This window comes from Macaca fascicularis, chromosome 20 (assembly GCF_037993035.2).
Source record: "Macaca fascicularis isolate 582-1 chromosome 20, T2T-MFA8v1.1".
Classification (NCBI taxonomy): Eukaryota; Metazoa; Chordata; class Mammalia; order Primates; family Cercopithecidae; genus Macaca; species Macaca fascicularis.
The window spans coordinates 11,637,095-11,652,934 of NC_088394.1; the positions used below are offsets into that span (position 1 = coordinate 11,637,095).

Consider the following 15,840-nt stretch of genomic DNA (forward strand, 5'->3'; position numbering starts at 1 on the left):
CGAACGGCCGGTTCCGGCTGAATGTCAGTGCCGGGCTGTGGGCCGGGAAGGAAGGCGGCTGGTGGTTCCTCCACCTCCTCCGCCGCCGCATCCTCCGCTTGTGCTGCCGCCGCGGGCGCTGGGCCGCTTGGCTGGTCGGGCATGAGACCGTGAGACGAGAGACGGGTCGGGGCCGCCGACATGTTTGGCCGCTCGCGGAGCTGGGTGGGCGGGGGCCATGGCAAGTCTTCCCGCAACATCCACTCCTTGGACCACCTCAAGTGAGTGTGGGGGGCGTAGCGGGAGGCCGCGGGGTTGGACAGGGGGACGGGGGCTCCGAGTTCCGGGTCCGGGCTCTAGGAGGCGTGAGAGCGGCGGCGGCGAAGGGCGCCCGGGGAAGCCCGTATGGTGGTTAAGAGCGAGGACTCAGGAGTCAGGGCGCCTGGGATCGAACCCTGACCCCGTCGCTCTTGGCTGTGTGACCTTGGACGAGTCGCTTAGTTTCTGAGTCTCAGTATCCCCACCTGTAAAGCGAGAGAATGCGATTTCAGTTTATGGACACAGACTTTGTTCTTGACGGTGTCCAGCAAGTTTCCTGGCGGGGTGCATCTTAAGCTGAACAGCTTAGGGGTCCATGGTCTGGGTCCTGGAGTCGGGCAGATCTGGGTACGAATCTATCTATGAGAATTTAGGCCTCAGGTTCCCCACTTGTAAAATGGGTAGAGTGACAGCACCTGCTTCCTGCCGTTGTGTTGAGGGTTGGTTGGATAAGAGAATGAACGTTAAGCTCAGAACAAGTACAATTGCTCAATAAACGGCATTAATTATTATAAAAGAACAGATTATTTTCCGAGAGGAGTCTAAGCTGGAGGCATGCACGCTGAGACCCAGGATTTTGGGGCGAATGGGGAGGATGAGGAAAAATAGAGACCTCTGAGAAGGGAATGACTCTACAGCTCTGGGGGAGAACTAACGGCAAATAGGGTCTTGGGACCAGGAGTGCACAGAAATTAAGAGGCTGGCTTTGCAGCCACACCTGCATTCAAATCCTGACACCACCACTTACTGGCTGTGTGACCTTGGGCAAATTACTTCACCTCTCTGAGCCTCCAGATCCTCAATCTGCAGATGGCCAGTAGTGGTGGCTGTGTTTATTATCAGCTCAGCAAGGCCTTCCCAGACCACCCTACCTAACATGCTCCCCCCATCCCAATTCCTATCCATCGCATCTTTCTTTCTCTTGCTTTCATTGAGTGCTTCTCCACTCTCTGCAATTATTCTGTATTTTTTATTTATACTTAGTTTCTGTCTCCTATTAAACTGGCACTTCAGAGACTGCTTGGTTTGCTCAAAGTTGTATTCCCAGCATCTAGTACTGCTCTCTGCCTGCTTAAAGAGTAGAAAAATGAATGGTTGAATTGGGGAGAGGTGAAGAGCATGCAGGCCAAGACCCGGGATTTGGGGGCATGTGTGGAGGATGATGAAAAATAGAGATCTCAGTGAAGGGGAAGGCTTTCGGGAGGGAAATGGCGGGGATGCTGAAGAGGGGAGTAGACAAGCCTTCAGTGTCAAGAAATAGGCAGGTTTCCAGAGGGAGATCCTGAGACTACTAATTGGAAAGGAGGAGGATAGGGTTAGGGATATGGTGGGAAGTAGTGGAAGGGAGACGGGGCTGTGGAAAGGATTGGTGGGAGGGAATTAGATAGGGACTTCTCATGTGTCCCCCGGAGTGGGGTAGGGGTAGTGGCAGGGCTGCAGTTCTCAGCTGTGACCTTTCTAGCATGGAGCAGCATTTAGTAAAACGTTTGTGAGTCTTGAAGAGTGGGGAGCAGGAGGGTTCAGTATGTGATGAGGGGCACTTTTAGAGCAGGAGGTGGTGAGAGAAGACAAGGGGAGGAAAGAGGCCCAGGACAAGGATGGGGTGGGTAGGGAAGCAGGGATCTTAGATGGGAGGGCAGCTGGCCGGGAAAGGGAGTGGTTGAAGGATTTCAGGAATTTATCGAGTGGGCGGAGGTGGCTGAGGAGGGGAGGGGAGTTGTCCAGAGGAGGTTGGGCTTCCTGCCAGCATCCAGGTACCTGCAGGCTCTCACCTAACTCTGCTTAACTCTAGCCCTTTGAAATTACCTTAATTTATTAATATATCGAATGCGTTATTCTGTACCAGGTACTTGCTAAGGACTTCCTGTGTGTTATTTCCATTTGTCCTCACAAGTCTGTGAGTTACAGGAACCATTATTGTTTCTGTTTTACAGAAATGGAAACTAAGGTTCAAGGGGCTTCAGTGACTTGCCCCAAGGTGTCAGCAGCTGAAGGGTGGCAGAGGCAGGATTTGACTCCCGAGCTTGTGCTCATTATACTGTCTTTCTGAGTAAAACTTCCCAATAAGTCTGTTTGAGGACACTTTTGACTTGGCCGAGCCTCATCGCCAATGGGGCATCTTTGCCAGCCAGCAGAGAATGGTAAACGGTCTCTGGTTCCTTTGCAGTATCCTGGGAACTGCCTGGGTTCATTGTTTAGATCACATGTCTATCGGATGCTTCTTTGGAAACCCGAGTTGCCTGCCCTGAATCGGGCAGATCAACTTAATCCATTTTACAACTGCAAGAACCTGAGATTTTTGTATTGGTGAGGGGGTTAGAAGATCCCCCAGTGACTTGGAAAAGAGTGCTGTAAACAGCCAGTGCCCACCCAGGGGCTTGTGCCACTCTGCATTTGGCTCTGTTAGTAAACCTCTTGGGTCTTGGGTACAGAACAGCTCATTCCCTGAGGAAGTTTGCAGGCTGGTGGGGGAGAGAGCCGTAGAGCCAGTGACTGTACAGTGTGACAACTGCTGGGATCACCATGGGCCCAGGGTTCTATGGGAACGCTTCTTGGCAGCTTTCCGGAGGAGGCAACACCAGCGCGGGTTCTCCAAGAACGAGCTGAAGCCACCACAGTGGGCAGCAGGTGCGGGAGGCGGAACACTGTGCCCAGGACCCTGGGGGTTTTCTGGCATGTCCAGGTGGGGGCTGATAGCTGTGGGAAACAAGGCTGGAAGGAGAAAGGCGCTTGGGATTTATCTGACACTTCGGGTGACCAAGCGTCCTGGTTTGCCTGGGCTGAGGGGTTTCCCAGGATATGGGACTTTCAGTGCTAAAACTGGGAAAGTCCCAGACAAACTAGTATAAACTGGTCAGCCTATCAGTGACAAGTGACAGTTCCTAATACACTCTTGCCTTGACCTGGGCGGTATGGATGGAGAGGAAAAGTTTAAGATAGTTGAAAGAATTTATTTATTTATTATTTATTTATTTAACACACAAGGCATCTGGAAACCCTCCCCTTTTTTTTTTTTTTTTTTTTTTTTTTGGAGATGAAGTCTCGCTCTGGAGTGGAGTACGGTGGCACGATCTCGGCTCACTGCAAGCTCCGACTCCTGGGTTCATGCCATTCTCCTGCCTCAGCCTCCTGGGTAGCTGGGACTATAGGTGCCCGCCACCATGCCCAGCTAATTTTTTTGTATTTTTAGTGGAGACAGGGTTTCACCATGTTAGCCAGGATGATGTTGATCTCCAGGCCTTGTGATCCACCCGCCTCAACCTCCCAAAGTGCTGGGATTACAGGCGTGAGCCACTGCGCTCAGCCCAGACTTTACTTTTTTAGAACAGTTTGAGATTTACAGAAAGATTGAGAAGATAGCACAGAGAGCTGGAAACTGTTTTTAGCTTCATTATTCTTTGTAATGCTCCCAGCTTGCAAACTGGAAAGGAATTTTCCTGTTAGGGTTTTACTTTTGCTAAATGGTAGAAAACTTCATACCTATGGTCTCTGTCTACTGAACTGAGTTAGTGATTTAGCTAAGGTAGATTGAAGTAGTCGAGAGGTTATTTGCTACACACCATGGATGGTTTGTTGTCCAGATTAGTGGCAAGGCTGTGACATTGACTGACAAATGTCCACCACCAAGCAGAATCCTGAGTAATGGAATCATTTGATTGCTACTGAAGCATCATCTTTACCAGGAACTGCAAGTCTACAGCTGGTAGAACTTGGTTGTTTTTGTGTTGTGGCCTTATTCTGGTCCTCTTTGTGTGGGGGTCAAGATTTTTGGTTCCAAGTGACAGAAACCAGCTAGAATTGCCTTCAGCCCCAAATGGATTGAATAGCTCCCGTCACTGAATGATCTGTCCTGGCTAAACCATGGCTGAATCCAGGTGTTTGGAGCCATCAGAAATCGGCCTCTTTCCACCTCTCAGCTCTACCTTTTTCCTATTGGTGTCATTTTCAGGCAGGCTGCAGGCTTACATCGTATCAGCTTAGCACTCCTGGGGGAAAAGAGAGCTTCTTTTCCTAATATTGCCAGCAGAAGTCCAGAATTGAGTATCTCTGGACCAACGAGGTCTCATGCCACCCCTGAGCTGTCACTCTGGCCAGAGGTATAGGGGGGCTGTGATTGGCCATTCCTCACTCATATTTCCTTCCCTAGAGCAAGAGTGGGATGAGCTCCACTCAAGCTAGTGGAAGAGAAGGAGAGAAAAGGGTGGTTTCCCATGGGAGAATCAGGGGATACTGCCCAAAGAAGGCGGGGAATGGATCCATGGCAGGTTGACAGATGCACACCTACTCTTGGTGTATTCAAGTTTTGGCTAAGGTGGCACTGACAGTGTTAGAGAGCTTGGGGTACAATATTGCTGTGTTGATTTTCTTTTCTTTTTTTTTTTTTTTTTGAGACGAGTCTCGCTCTGTCACCCAGGCTCTAGTGCAGTGACGTCATCTTGGCTCACTGCAAGCTCTGCCTCCCGGGTTCACGCCATTCTCCTGCCTCAGCCTCCCAAGTAGCTGGGACTACAGGCGCCCACCACCTCGCCTGGCTAATTTTTTTATATTTTTAGTAGAGTCGGGGTTTCACCATGTTAGCCAGGATGGTCTCGATTTCCTGACCTCGGGATCCAACCACCTCAGCCTCCCAAAGTGCTGGGATTACAGGTGTGAGCCACCACGCCCGGCCTTTGATTTTCTTAACATACCATCTTCACTACGTCACACATTATGGGTCCTAGGCACCCACTGTGTCATGTCTAAGTTCTTCCAGGCCTTCAGGGTGCTCCAGACTCTGTTCCCACCATGTAGTTTGGGAGCACAGGGAGCCAGGAACACCCAGCACAGGCAGATGCTGTTTAAATGGAGACCTACGAGGTAAGTGGTTGTTATCAGGCAGCGGGGTGTCAAGAGAAGGGAAGGATGTTTGAGGCAGAGGAAAAGGCAGTTGAGAAAGCCTGGTGGGGCAAGGGGAGCAGCGCACGTTGGCAGAACTGAGGTGGTTCAGCAGTTCGGCAGGGGAGTGTTCGTTGGGGAAGAGGTGAGGACCCAAGCTCATAGCCATACTTGGGAGAGTCTCCAGAGGCCAGTTCCCCTGGGGCCTTGTAAATCACCTTAAGGAATTCAGACTACGAGTGAGAACAGGAGGGAACCACTGAAGGTTTTTTAACCACAGAAAGGCTGTTGTCTGGCTGAAGCTGGCACAGTGGATTGGAGGAGGGGCAGACTGGAGGTGAGTGTCCACGGGGTGGGGGTGGGGTGGGACGCTGCTGCTGTCCCCTGGTGAGTTATAGTAGCAGCTGCTGTCATCCAGGCGTATCTCCCGTTGCTGGTCCGCTCACACACACACCTTGCTTGCCCACTTGAGCTCCTCTGCTCTTTTCTTCCTGCCCATCCAAATCCCTAGCTCTATCCCCAAAATGCCAGTTCTTCCCTAAAAATTGCCCTGGTGACTTCAGCCAACAAGAGTTTTGCTGTCTGCTCTAACTTCTCTTGTGCCTGCTCACACTGTCCCACACAGTTAACACATCATTATATACTTCTCATCGCCAAAGAGTGGCTCAGCTGTTAGCTTTACGTTTTTAAAACTTTCATCCCAGCCTTGAGTTAGGCCCTCTGGAAGCTGGCTGGGGTTCAGACCTTGTCTTCCTTTGTTACATATCTTTTTGTTACTTTCTCCAAATTTGAACATAAGCATCATGAAAGCCTATATGGTTTGTTCAGCTGGGTACTGTGGGATGCCAGCACAGGACCTGGCAGATAGTAAGCAATCAACAAATATTTGTCACAGGATGAACGAGAGGCAGACCTCTGTTTTCAGAAAAGGCCAGTCTTTTTCCCAACAACTGCTTGTTCTTCCCAGTTTTGGTCACAGCACCTGTGCCAGAGCTGTGACTTTCTCTAGGTCTAAAAGCCCTGACTACACCCTACATATCCCCGGCCCAGCCTCACTCGCTGGCCCTGTTTGACATCTTTGGGGGATGATTCACCAGGGGAAGCACCACCTGTGAACACCTTCTCTCATCCTCCAGCCTGATTCCACCCTGCCTGAAGCTTCTCCTCATCCTGCTGGCCAGAAGGCTGAACTCTGACCAGATGGTGGTTTTCAGGGCACAGTGGGACACACTGGGGAACGTCTGCAGTGCCTCTGCCCAAGTGCTGGAAAGGCCAGACAGACACAGGCTCTGTGTCCCCCATCCCTGTACCACACCTGAGACATTGTTATTTGGAGCCGTGTGGACATTGGGGGGTAAATTTCTAACCCCCAGACCTCCCATCATTCTGCTTATCCTTTCTCACGCCCCAGCTTGCAAATATACATTTCAAAATCTTGAAAGAGGAGCGTCCTAATAATACCATATTATGGTGCAAGGCATAACACTTGCAGAAAATGCTGTCACTGAAATGAACTTGGACTTGGTATTTCTGTCTCTGCAATGGACTGAATTCCTAGGTTTTGAAGGGGATGGGGCTTTATTAACTGCAGTGGTTTAACTTGTGAAATCAGTGACTCTCTTGAGAAAGCAGAGGCTCTTGAGGCGGGATTTGTTTACGTCCATCATCCTTGGTGATGCACCTCGAGTGTGTTGGTTGCAGTTTCTCTTCTCCAGGCATTTCAAACTCTGAAGCTCATCTGTTGGTGGAGAGTTAGCTAACGGGCAAAGCTCCGATATTGAGACTGCATCTGCAGAGCTCCTGTTGGGAATATGAGAATTTTGGCTCTTTGCCAGACAAATGGGAGTAAGAGGACTTTATAAGGACTTTCTGTAAGATCTGATAATATTTTCATGCTTTTTGGTTTATCTATTTGGTGTTTTTTAAGTTTATTTTCTTTTTTTGTTTTGTTTTGTATGTTAGGCATTCATAACCTCATGTAAATTCTTGGCCAATATAATTGTTGCTTACTTCATTGTTTGCATTTTTGTAGTCCTAGAAGGGTTATAATCATGGGGTCTGGAGTTCAGCCTGCCTGGTTCTAACCTAGGCACCTCCTGTGCTGCACCAGGGCCCTGGGCAGGTGCCTCAGCTCCCAGAGCATCATCCCCAGAGGGTTGATTGTTTCCGGGATTAAACGAAGCACTCAGAGACTGGCAGTAATATTAAACCAAGCACTCAGAGACTGGCAGTAATAGGAAGCTTCCACTCTTTTACTGAGGTAGATACATAGTTTGAGAAAAAACATTATCATTGTAACAGTGGTTATCCTTGTAAGAGAAACATTTTAATTTGCTGCCATTAAGTAGCAAGGTAATTCTTCTGTCTTTTGAAACTTTTCTGAGATAAGGACACAGCTTTGCACACAAAGATGATCGTAGCAACATTGGTATCCCTCAAACAATTAGGAATCTTAATGCCCTTGGAAAGAGTTGCTACTGTGCTTGTCCTTTCAATGGCATACTGTGTAGCCATTACAGATATTTGCAAACAGTTGTCAATAACCAAAAAAAGTGCCTTTGTTTTAGCTGAGGTGTGGAAAAAGATTGGCATGGAAATGGATAATGCAACATGACCTCAACTACGTCAATATCCATAGTAAAGAAAAAGACCCAAGGAAAGAGATCACAACTCCAGCAGCAGTCATCTCTAGGCACCATGGTTGTCATTTCTCTTTCATTGTTGTCAAAGTTTCTGACCTCTCTAAAGTGAATGTTACGTTTAGAATCAGAAGGTTATTAAAATGGGCCAGGTGGGCTGGCTTATGCCTGTAATCCCAGCATTTTAGGAAGCCGAGGTAGGCAGATCACTTGAGGTCTGGAGTTCAAGATCAGCCTGGCCAACATGGCTAAACCTCATCTCTACTAAAAGTAGTGCGTGGTGGCCTGTGCCTATAATCCCAGCTACCTGGGAAGCTGAGGCAGGAGAATCATTTGAACCTAGGAGGTGGAGGCTGCAGTGAGCCAAGATCACACCACTGCACTCCAGCCTGGCGACAGAGAGAGACTCCTCAAAAAATGACAACAACAACAAAAAGTTATTAAAATGTGTATCTCTCTGAGGTGGTTGAATTACCTGATCTTCCAAAGCCCTGGAATTTGATAGAGCATTAAAACATTAAATCTTAATCCATTCAGCCTTTTCCCCTATTACATTCAAGCGAATGTATACTGAGAATCTCTTCCTCAAATGTTGTGTAAAACAGTGTGCTAGGGCATTGTGGGACAGAAAGACGAGCAAGGTGAAGGTGTAACCCCCATTGAGCTTTGGAGCTTGAAATCTAGTGGGTATTTCCATATACCATTAAAAGACATTTAGAAAATGAATATTTCAAACAATATCATTTACAATAGCATTTAAAAAATATCAACTACCTGGGTACAAATCTAACAAAAGATCTGCAAGACTCCTGTCAAGTAAGTGTGGAAAGAAATGCTGTAAATATCAGAATGTTACACTCTTGTAAATATGTCAGCTCTCTCCAAATTTAGCCATAGATGTAGGGCAAGTCTAAGGAAATTTTAGCAGGTATTTTTGTGGAAACGAAGAAGGTGATTTTTAAATGTATATGGAAATTAAAAGGTCCAAGAATAGCCAATATAATATTGAAAAACAGAAGGAAATAAGTTGGAAGACTTAATTACCACATGGCAAGGTTTACTGTAAAGCTGCAGTAATCATACAGTGTGGTCGTGATACGAGGATAGACAAATAGATCAATGATACTGGAGTATCCAGAATGAGACCCACACAGGTGGTCACCTGATTAATGACAGTGGTGGCGCTGGAGTGCACTAAAGAAGTGAGGGCCTTTTCTGTAAATGGTGCTGAGTCAAGTAGATTTCCATATAGAAAAAATTAATTTTGGCTAATACCTCATATCATACACAGAAATCAGTTCCAGATGTACTCAAAGTCAAAATGTGAAGAGTAAAACAATAACTGTTAGAAGAAAACAGCATTTCCCTATAACCTTGGGGTAGGTAAGAACCTCTTAAGCTTGATACAAGAAACACCATCCAAGGAAAAGATTGATAAATTGAACTACATTAAAATTAAGAACTTCTGCTCATCCAAAGACCAGTATAAAGAGAGCGAAAAGGTAAGCCACCATCAGAGAAAGTATTTGCAATATGTATCTCCAGTAAAGGATTTGTGGTCAGAATATATAAAGAACCCCACCAAACAAGCAAGAAAAAGCCACACAGCCTCATTTTAAAAATAGGCAAAAGACTTGCACAGGCATCTCACAAAAGAAGATAGTCAAACACTCCATAAACATATATGAACGGGCACCCAGCTTCGTTAGTGCGGGAAAGCCCCCATGCAACATCATCACATACCCAGCAGATGGCGCCACCGACCAGGGCAAAGAACGCCAAATATTGAGCGGTCAAGAAACAAACGGAATTCTCAGACCCTGCTTCCGGGCCACAGGGCTGTGGGCGAGCTACTGAACGTCCCCAAACCTCACTTGCTGTCTTGGCCTGTGCAGTGGCAACAGTGTGCACATCTTCAGGTTACTGTGAGTCTGTAGGTCACATGAAGCCCTTGCAGAGAACCAGGCACGTGAGGGTTCCTAGAATCTTCTTTTCAGGACTTACTGCCCTGCCCTCTCTGCCTGTAAGGGCCTTCTGGTAGTTACTAGGACTTTTTCCTGAAGAAATTATTTAATGAGGGCAACAATAACAATAACTAGCACTTGTATCATACATAGTAACTGCCAGGTTAGTTATCTGTTATCTCCCAACACCACCAAAATAGGTAAAGTATTTAAAGTATTTAGGTACCACTGCTGTTTACATTTTACGGGTGAGATAACTGAGGTGCACAGAGAAAAAGTAACTTGCTCAGGCTCACCCAGCTAATAAGTGATGGAGGTGTGCTCAGACCCAGGCATTCCAGTGTCTGTGATTAACCCATATGTTCTAATTATACCAGTGTTTGTAATTGACCATATACTCTAGTGCCTCTCAGGAAATACCAGAGTTTCTCTACTTCGTGACCTCTTCACCATAGCTCTGCACTGTCTCTTGCCGTGTCTGGCATTTGGATCCCTGGCTATGTTCAGTCGTGTATGCTTTCATCTAAGTTATGTTCACAAAGACCATCCCCTGCCCCATTCAGCATTTATTGAACACCTGCTGTGTATCAGATGTTTGGAGTACATTGGGGTCACCAAGATGAATAAGGTGATGGTGCTGACCTTGAGGAACTCAGGTCTAGTAAGGGAGGCAGATCTTTGCAAATGAGGGTGGGCTGTGCAGTAGCAAATATGTGTGGGTACAGAGGTGCCAGTGAGGAGGGAACAAATAAATCCACCTGGGACGGGGCATAGGGAAAGTTTTACCAAGAGAGGCCCGAGCTGGGTTTTGAAATATAAGTAAGAGTTTACTGGTTGACAAGGATGCCAGAAAGTCCCATCAGTTGAAGTCATGTGGTCCTAAAGAATTTAAAATTTCCTCGCCTTTTTGGGGATCTTCAGAGCAGACCCACTCACCTAAGCCACCACCTTCCTTTGACCAGGAGTATGATGTGTGATGCTAATAGATGTGCACAGAAGAGAGGAGGGAGGATCTGCCCTTCCCCCACATTGCCAACAATGCATTGTCACTGGCAGGGTGTCGGGCACATAGGGGCCTGCGTGGGGACTGTCACTGATGGCCACAGCTGGAGTGGTACAGTGACTGTCAAACTTCAGTGGGATTGGGGCCCTGCACCAAAAGTCCAATTCAGTGGGTCTGGGACAACTTACAAAGGTGATTCTGATGCAAGATGCCTGGGAAGTGCAATTTGGAAAACTCTGCTCTTTGAAATTCTTGGGGAAGATGCCCTTGAGGTAAGATGAAGATGTAGATTTGGGAGCGGGTCCTCCAACAATTCATCCCAGGGTGGTTCAAGTGCTGTTTGATTTACCTAATTACAGAGGGAAACTGGGCCTATGCCGCCACCTGCGTCCTTGTTGGTAGATTTGGGTACAAATGGTTGAGGATTTGTGTTTTTTTGGGGGTTCTTCTAATTACTGCATATTAAAAATTACATGCAATTTCTAATTAGTAAATTAAATGCTTGATTATACTAGGTCTTTAAAGCATAACAGTAATAGTATCAATAAATAAACCCCAGCATCTTTAAATAGCAGATTGTTCTTTATTGTTTCATCTTCAAGCTGCTTCCTCTTTATCTCTTACCCGTTTTTAGAGATTGTAAATGGGACAGTCCTATCTAGCCCTTTCCTTCCTTGCTCTCACCAGACCCCCAGCCCTGGAAACTGAAGTTGGCCATCAAAGAAATCAGGAGGGGAGGGGACTTTTCCTGAGTTGCTTCTTCTTGGTGTCTGCTTTTCCTTCTCAAGCCTTAGCTCCCTTGACAGGTGAAGTTACCTGGGATTGTGGGCCCTGGAGAAGCTGTCTTAAAAGCTGTACCTGGTGGCACTCCTGGGGCGTCCAGCCAGACTTCTAGTCCTTGCACTGCTCAGGACTGGCCTCGGTGATTCTTTTGGTCTTTCCCACCAGTAAAGAGGCCGTGAGGACTGGATGGTGTCTACCTGTCTCTGCTCCAGCACCTGTCATTCAGGCCTGTTTGGGTAGATGAAGTACAGCACCATAGCCTCTCCAGCCCATTTGTTTGTTTGTCTGTTTATTTAGAGTCTCACTCTGTCACCCAGGCGGAGTGCAATGGTGCGATCTCGGCTCACTGCAACCTCCACCTCCCAGGTTCAAGCAATTCTCCCTGCCTCAGCTTCTGGAGTAGCTGGGATTACAGACTTCTGCCACCACATCCAGCTAATTTTTGTATTTTTAGTAGAGATGGGGTTTCACCATGTTGGCCAGGCTGGTCTTGAACTCCTGACCTCAGGTGATCCACCCGCCTCAGCCTCCCAAAGTGCTGGGATTACAGGCATGAGCCACTGCTCCCAGCCAGTCCATTTAACTCAGTGAATTTAACAGTCTGTTCTCAGCAGATAAGACCATTGCCCTTGGCCTGCAAACCACCCAGATCATTTGAGCCGTAAGTTCTAATAGGCACACTGCACTTGAGAGGGACTGCGAGCATTCCAAAGGGAATTGCATGTGAATTTTGTCCCAGCAACTGCTCTGGGACCCAGCCTTCCTAAGCTGTGGCTCCATCTCTCTAAACCTCATTAGTCCCGTGTTAGGCATCCAGCCTGAGCTGTATGTCCCCACTTGCTCTGAAGGCATCAACATCATGGGGAGCATGTGAAATAGGTGGCTACTTGCTCTTCTCTCAGTCCTGCTGAATCCGAATCTCCCAGGAGGCCCCAGGAGCCCCCACTTGATTCAGTTATCCAGGTGATTCTCTTGCACACTGCAGTTTGAGAATAGCTGACTTCAAGGGTTTGACGATTTTCTTGTCTCAGTCTGGGTTGGTGTGTCCTTGGTTTAACCCTTCAAAGCTTTGTCTGCTATTTTTCTTGGGTTGTGAGTTACATCTAATCTGAATGGGAAATTGCATTAACCAAACCTGAGAAAGCATTGCTGTATTGTCTCCAAAATATTGCTAATGGTCGTTGAACTTGGCTTGCATTTCAGTTGGTAACCTTTCATTTCCTTTTCTCTCATTTCTCTCAGGTATCTCTACCACGTTTTGACCAAAAACACCACAGTCACAGAACAGAACCGGAACCTGCTAGTGGAGACCATCCGCTCCATCACCGAGATCCTGATCTGGGGAGATCAAAATGACAGTTCTGTATTTGAGTAAGGGTTTCTAATGATTGCTGTTTTTTTAATTATTCTTCTTTGAATGTTTTTCTAAATGTATACCATGAGTCATTCCGGATGATGTCAGGATTTCACGCTAATTTGATCTTGCCCAGATATCTATCTCTGTCTAGCTGTAAAAAAAAGTGCCCTTGAAACACTATAGAAATGCAAGCCAAAAATGGGGAAGTTATGGAAATGAGTGTCTCTAGAAAACCTGAAAATGTCATGGGTAATTTTCCTCCAGGTTGTGTCTGATTATTTTCCCAAAGGAAGGAGAACATGTCTGGTGGTTAGATTTGACATGAACAGAAGGCCCGTGCCCTGGGGGAGTCAAACAGTTACCATGTTGACTGATGACCAGGCACAGGGCTGAGCTCCTGATGAGACAATCCAGCTAAGTTTCCCACCCACCCCGTGGTAGAGGCCCAGTTGGTGTCCCCTTTTTTGCTGAAGGTCACATAGCTGATAAGCGGTGGAAAGGCGACACACACCCAGAATCTGTGAGGGGTTCCCCCAACTCTCCTACTTCCTAGGTGAGCAGTCCTCAGCCAGGCTCTTCATCTCCCTAAGCCTCAGTTTCTTTACCTTTAAAGGAGAGAGAAAAAGTTCTCTTTGTCCAGTGCCTGGTACAGGAATAAATGATAGCAGATGATAAAGCCAGATATGCCTCACTGGACAGTTAGAAAGCAAGGGCTGCCAGGCGCAGTGGCTCACCCCTGTAATCCCAGTGCTTTGGGAAGCTGAGGCAGGAGGATCGCTTGAGCCCAGGAGTTCGAGACCAGCCTGGACAACATAGGGAGACCCTGTCTCTATGTATAATTTAAAAATTAGTCATGCATGGTTGTGTGTGCCTCTGGTCCCAGCTACTCATAAGGTTGAGGTGGGAGGGTTGCCTGAGCTCAGGGGGTCCAGGCTGCAGTGAGCCATGATCTTGCCACTGCACTCCAGCCTGGGTGATAGAGTGAGACCACGTCTCCAAAAAAAAAAAAAAAAAAAGCAAGGGCTGTTAACTGTGAACTACCTCCCTAATAGATCTGCCTTGATGTGTTAGTGCAGAAGGATTTGGGACTGGGTTATGACAACCACCAAACACGGGGTGGCGGTGTGTGTGGGGGTGTGTGTGTGTGTATTATAAATATTGAGGCCACTTTTAAAACTCATTTTTGGAAAGTAAAGGTGTTCTATTTTTAACCTGACTTCTCGTTAGATATCCTAGTAAGAAGGATATTACCCTTTCATAGATTCAGACAGAATTAGGCAGCACTGAGCAAGTTCCTGAATATAGGTTCAAGATAGGTTTATATTTGCATCAGTAAGGTTATCCAATAAAGCTACTTGTGGAGATGCAAACTCTTGAAAATGCAAACCTGTAAACACTGGATATGATCTCCAAAGCAAAACATGTAATGAAGTTGTGTTTATACACGGAACTAGCTTCCTTTAACGATACATGGGGAATTTTGTTTTGTTTTTTGAGATGGAGTCTTGCTGTGTTGTCCAGGCTGGAGTGCAGTGGCACCATCCTGGCTCACTGCAGCCACTGCCTCCCAGGTTCAAGTGATTCTCCTGCCTCAGCCTCCTGAGTAGTTGGGATTACAGGCATCCACCACCATGTGGGGCTAATTTTTATATTTTTAGTAGAGACGGTGTTTTGCCATGTTGGCCAGGCTGGTCTCAAACTCCTGACCTCGGGTGATCCGCCCACCTCGGGCTCCCAAAGTGCTGGGATTACAGGCTTGAGCCACCATGCCCAGCCGGATTTTTTTTTTTTTTTTAATATCTTGTTGGAAATGAGAAAGACCTTTGGGTTAAAGATTAGAAACTGTGCCCCTGCTTGACTGGAATGGACTTATTTTTTTTTTAGAGACAGGGTCTTGCTGTGTTGCCCGGACTGGTCTCAAACTCCTGGGCTTGAACGATTCTCCCTCCTCAGCCTCCCAGTGTGCTGGGATTACAGGTGTGAGCTACTGCACCCTGCCTAGAATGGACTTTCTTAGTCCATCTGTCATCTTAGAACAGCTGCTGAGCTCTTGGAGTCCCCATGATTCTTAAACAGCTATCCAACAAAGTTCCTAAGAAAATTTTGTTTTTATTGCATTTTAAAATTTTGGAGTAATTTTAGATTTATAAAAAAGTTGCAAAGATAGTACAGAAAGTTCCCATTGTAAGTGTCTTACATTACTAGGGTGCCCTGGGCAAAACTAAGAAACTGACCTTGGTACAGTATTATTGAGTCAACTTCAGCCCCCATTTGGATTTTGCCAGCTTTTCATTAATATCCTCTTTCTGTCCTGGGGTCCCATCCATGTTCCTACAGTACATTTGGTTGTCATATCTCCCGTCTGCTCTGTTCCGTGACTCTTTTTTAGTCTTCTGTTGTTTTTACGACCCTGAAAGTTTTGAGAAATGCTGGCCAGGTCTCCTGTGGAATGTCCCCCAATCTGGGTTTGGGGGAAATCATGTTTTTCTCATGATTAAACTGGGGGTTAAGGGGAAGTAAGCTGTAGGAGTAAAGTGCCCCTCTCATGCCATTATCACAGGGCGCTCACAATGTCCACATGACATCCTGGTGATGTTACCTTTATCACCTGGTTAAGGTGCTGTCTGCCAGGTTTCTCTACTATAAAACTACTCTTTTCTCCTTTCCCCACACTGTTCTTTAGAAGCGAGTCACCAAGTCTACCCCACCTTTTCTTGATGAGGGGGTGGGGGTTAAGTTCTACCTTCTAGAAGGGGGCAGTATCTACATATATTATTTGAAATTCTTCTGCATGGAAGGTTCATCTCTTCTCTCTCGTTTATTTATGCTATCATTTGCTTATATTAATGTGGACTCATGGATATTTATTTATACTTTGGGCTGTAATTCAGTGTAATTCAATATGTTGTCATTTTGTTGCTC

At 46.7% G+C, this 15,840-nt stretch overlaps 1 protein-coding gene across 17 annotated transcripts in view; it reads left to right on the forward strand.

Moving 5' to 3' along the window:
• The first annotated feature begins 26 nt into the window (after positions 1–26).
• The window catches only part of CLEC16A (C-type lectin domain containing 16A), a 238,351-nt gene continuing 222,537 nt past the window's right edge, over positions 27–15,840 (forward strand). For all 17 annotated transcript variants that reach the window (XR_012429259.1, XM_065537629.2, XM_065537627.2 and 14 more), the window contains exons 1-2: positions 27–260; positions 12,804–12,932. Coding sequence is in view for 16 of the 17 variants with exons in the window: in XM_065537629.2 (XP_065393701.1) it covers positions 181–260; positions 12,804–12,932 (209 nt within the window). In the remaining variant the exon portion in view is untranslated. The remainder of the gene's footprint in view (positions 261–12,803; positions 12,933–15,840) is intronic.